Source organism: Silurus aristotelis (genome assembly GCF_946808225.1).
Source record: "Silurus aristotelis genome assembly, chromosome: 19".
Taxonomy (NCBI): Eukaryota; Metazoa; Chordata; class Actinopteri; order Siluriformes; family Siluridae; genus Silurus; species Silurus aristotelis.
Window position 1 is genome coordinate 24,100,279 of NC_139592.1, and position 2,727 is coordinate 24,103,005.

The following is a 2,727-nucleotide window of genomic DNA, read 5'->3' on the forward strand; positions in this document are numbered from 1 at the left end:
TATAATTCATCACAGACTTTATTATGGGGTTAAAAACATCTGGTTGATGAGAATTTACATGATCTAATGGTTGTACACTCGTTACTTCACACAATCACGTGGCAGAGAATTAAAAAAAGAGACATCATCAAAAACTCACAATACACAAGAATCCTAAATCTATCCTGTTAAATAAGCCCCGCCCACCAGTGCAGAACATGGCTACGGCTCTGTAATAATACAACATGAACCACGTTGAAGATCCATGTGTTTATTTCGTTTTCGTCTCATTGCTCTCGGCTCCCACGTCTCCACCGGCCGTCTCTGTCACGTCAAACTCTCGCATGTAGAAGGTGACATCACGCCATTTCCTAAAAAATTTTTGTTCCTTTGTGACCCTGTCCTGAACAATGAAACTCTCGATCTTTACCACCGGCAAATCCTACACACACACACAACACACACACAACACACATACACACACACACACACACACACACACACACAAAACACACAGATTTATTTGATGCTTTTGTCAAATTGGACAGGATCCTCACCCAGTTACATGCAAAGAAAGGCGTGGCTCATGTTAGCGTTAACACACAGTTATGCGTTAGCGCTTACTGATAACATAAAGCATTTATATACTACTTTAATCGGTATTTCAGATATACAGCGTTTTGGAATAAAATCTTCAGTTTCTGGCGTCTTATTTTTACAGAACTTGTGGAATTTCGGTTAGTGGTTGATGCTACAGTGAAGTTTCTTCATGGTGAAGTTCTAAAAGGCATTTAAGAGCTTTGCACTACTACAGCTTGCTGAATCACTGCTGAAGAATCAGGACGTTAGCAGTGCTGTCGCTAATGAAGAGACTCGGACTGCGTCACGCTCTGCCTCACACTTCTGATCGTAGCACCTTTTATTCTTCTCCCAGCAGAGTGTTGATGTGCGGTGGTGTGGTGGGCCGTCTCTTATCCCAGAGATCCCTCATGTCTGTGTTGCCTTCTGGTTCTCCCTTTTAGTTATGCTGCTATAGCGAGTCTTGCCGGAGTCCAAACTGCACAGTGACTTTAACTCTCATGCAACAATAGGTACACTTAATAATCCATTTCCTTCTCTTCCTGTCACCCTCTTCTCTCTCTCTCTCTCTCTCTCTCTCTCTCTCTCTCTCTCTCTCTCTCGGTCGAGTTAAACATGCTCCTGAGGCTCCAGTGACCACTGTTCCTGCCCCTCTCCCCCCCGTGGATCTTCCCACTTCATCCAGGCCTGCCTGGATTGGATGTCAACAGTCTCCTACACTGACTCAGAAATACACTTCGCTTTTGATCATCATCACTGCACCCCGCAACATTGTATACCCGCCACAAATGGACATTCGGTGTAACCCAGATAAGGATGGGTTCCCTCTTGAGTCTGGTTCCTCTCAAGGTTTCTTCCTTATGCCATCTCGGGGAGTTTTTCCTTGCCACAGTCGCCAGTCGCCACCGGCTTGCTCATCAGGGACAAACTTACTCATAAAGAACATATTCATTTGTAATCACCGCATTATCTGTGTAAAGCTGCTTTGAGACAATGTTCATTGTTAAAAGCGCTATACAAATAAACATGAATTGAATTGAATTGAATTGATAAAGGGAAAGCCTGTGTGTGTGTGTGTGTGTGTGTGTGTGTGTGTGTGTGTGTGTGTGTGTGTGTGTGGTGTACCTGTATGGTCATGTAGGAGGCGATGATACCCCAGTCGAGTTTACAGTCCAAACAGAACATCTTTTTGGTTTTGGTGATGTTGTCGAAGGTCTTGGGTTTAGCGTGAGGTTTGGTGCCACAGCGCTGGAATATGGAGCGGTCCATCACGATGTGGTGAGATTCCTGAAACATCCGTTCAGTCCTTCGTTTAGGGTTTACACCTCAGCTCAGTCTCGTATCATACTGACTGTTCCACTTATTTTCTGTTAAATATTAAAAAGTATAATGTGCTTGGAAGGGATTAGGGTTAGGGTTTATGGTGCAGTCTGTAGAGTGGATGTTTATGGATGTATGATTGAAGGTATAGTGGGAATAGGGTATAGTGTGTAGAGTTTAAGGTTTAGGGTGTAGAGTGGATGTTTAAGGATGTAGGATTGAAGGTATAGTGGGAATAGGGTATAGTGTGTAGAGTTTAAGGTTTAGGGTGTAGAGTGGATGTTTAAGGATGTAGGATTGAAGGTATAGTGGGAATAGGGTATAGTGTGTAGAGTTTAAGGTTTAGGGTGTAGAGTGGATGTTTAAGGGTTTAAGGTTTATGTTGTAGTGTATAGTATAGAGAGTAGGCTTTAGGGTTCAGGGTGTAGGCTTTCGCTTTCGGGTGTAGATTGTAGGCTGTAGAGTAGAGGGTGTATAGTGTAGTCTTTAGGGTGTAGGCTGTAGGGTATAGGGGGAATATTGTAGAGTGTAGGCTTCAGGGTGTAGGCTGTAGGCTTTACGGTGTACAGTGTAGAGTGTAGGCTTTAGGATGTAGGCTGTAGGGTATAGGGCGTGTAGTGTAGGCTGTAGGGTGTAGGGTGTATTGTATAGGGCGTATAGTGTAGGCTTTCGGGTGTAGGGTGTAGGGTATAGGGCGTATAGTGTAGGCTGTAGGGTGTATTGTACAGGGCGTATAGTGTAGGCTTTCGGGTGTAGGGTGTAGGGTATAGGGCGTATAGTGTAGGCTTTCGGGTGTAGGGTGTAGGGTATAGGGCGTATAGTGTAGAGCGTATAGTGTAGAGTGTAGGC

The 2,727-nt window shown here is 44.3% G+C and overlaps 1 protein-coding gene across 2 annotated transcripts in view; it reads right to left on the reverse strand.

Annotated features, from left to right (window-relative positions):
• Window positions 1–2,727, reverse strand: part of rigi (RNA sensor RIG-I) — a 10,694-nt gene continuing 7,967 nt past the window's right edge. For both annotated transcript variants that reach the window (XM_083521558.1, XM_083521559.1), the window contains exons 18-19: window positions 1,684–1,845; window positions 1–421 (exon numbers count right to left, since the gene is read on the reverse strand). In XM_083521558.1, coding sequence (XP_083377684.1) covers window positions 251–421; window positions 1,684–1,845 — 333 coding nt within the window. In that variant the 3' untranslated portion in view covers window positions 1–250. The remainder of the gene's footprint in view (window positions 422–1,683; window positions 1,846–2,727) is intronic.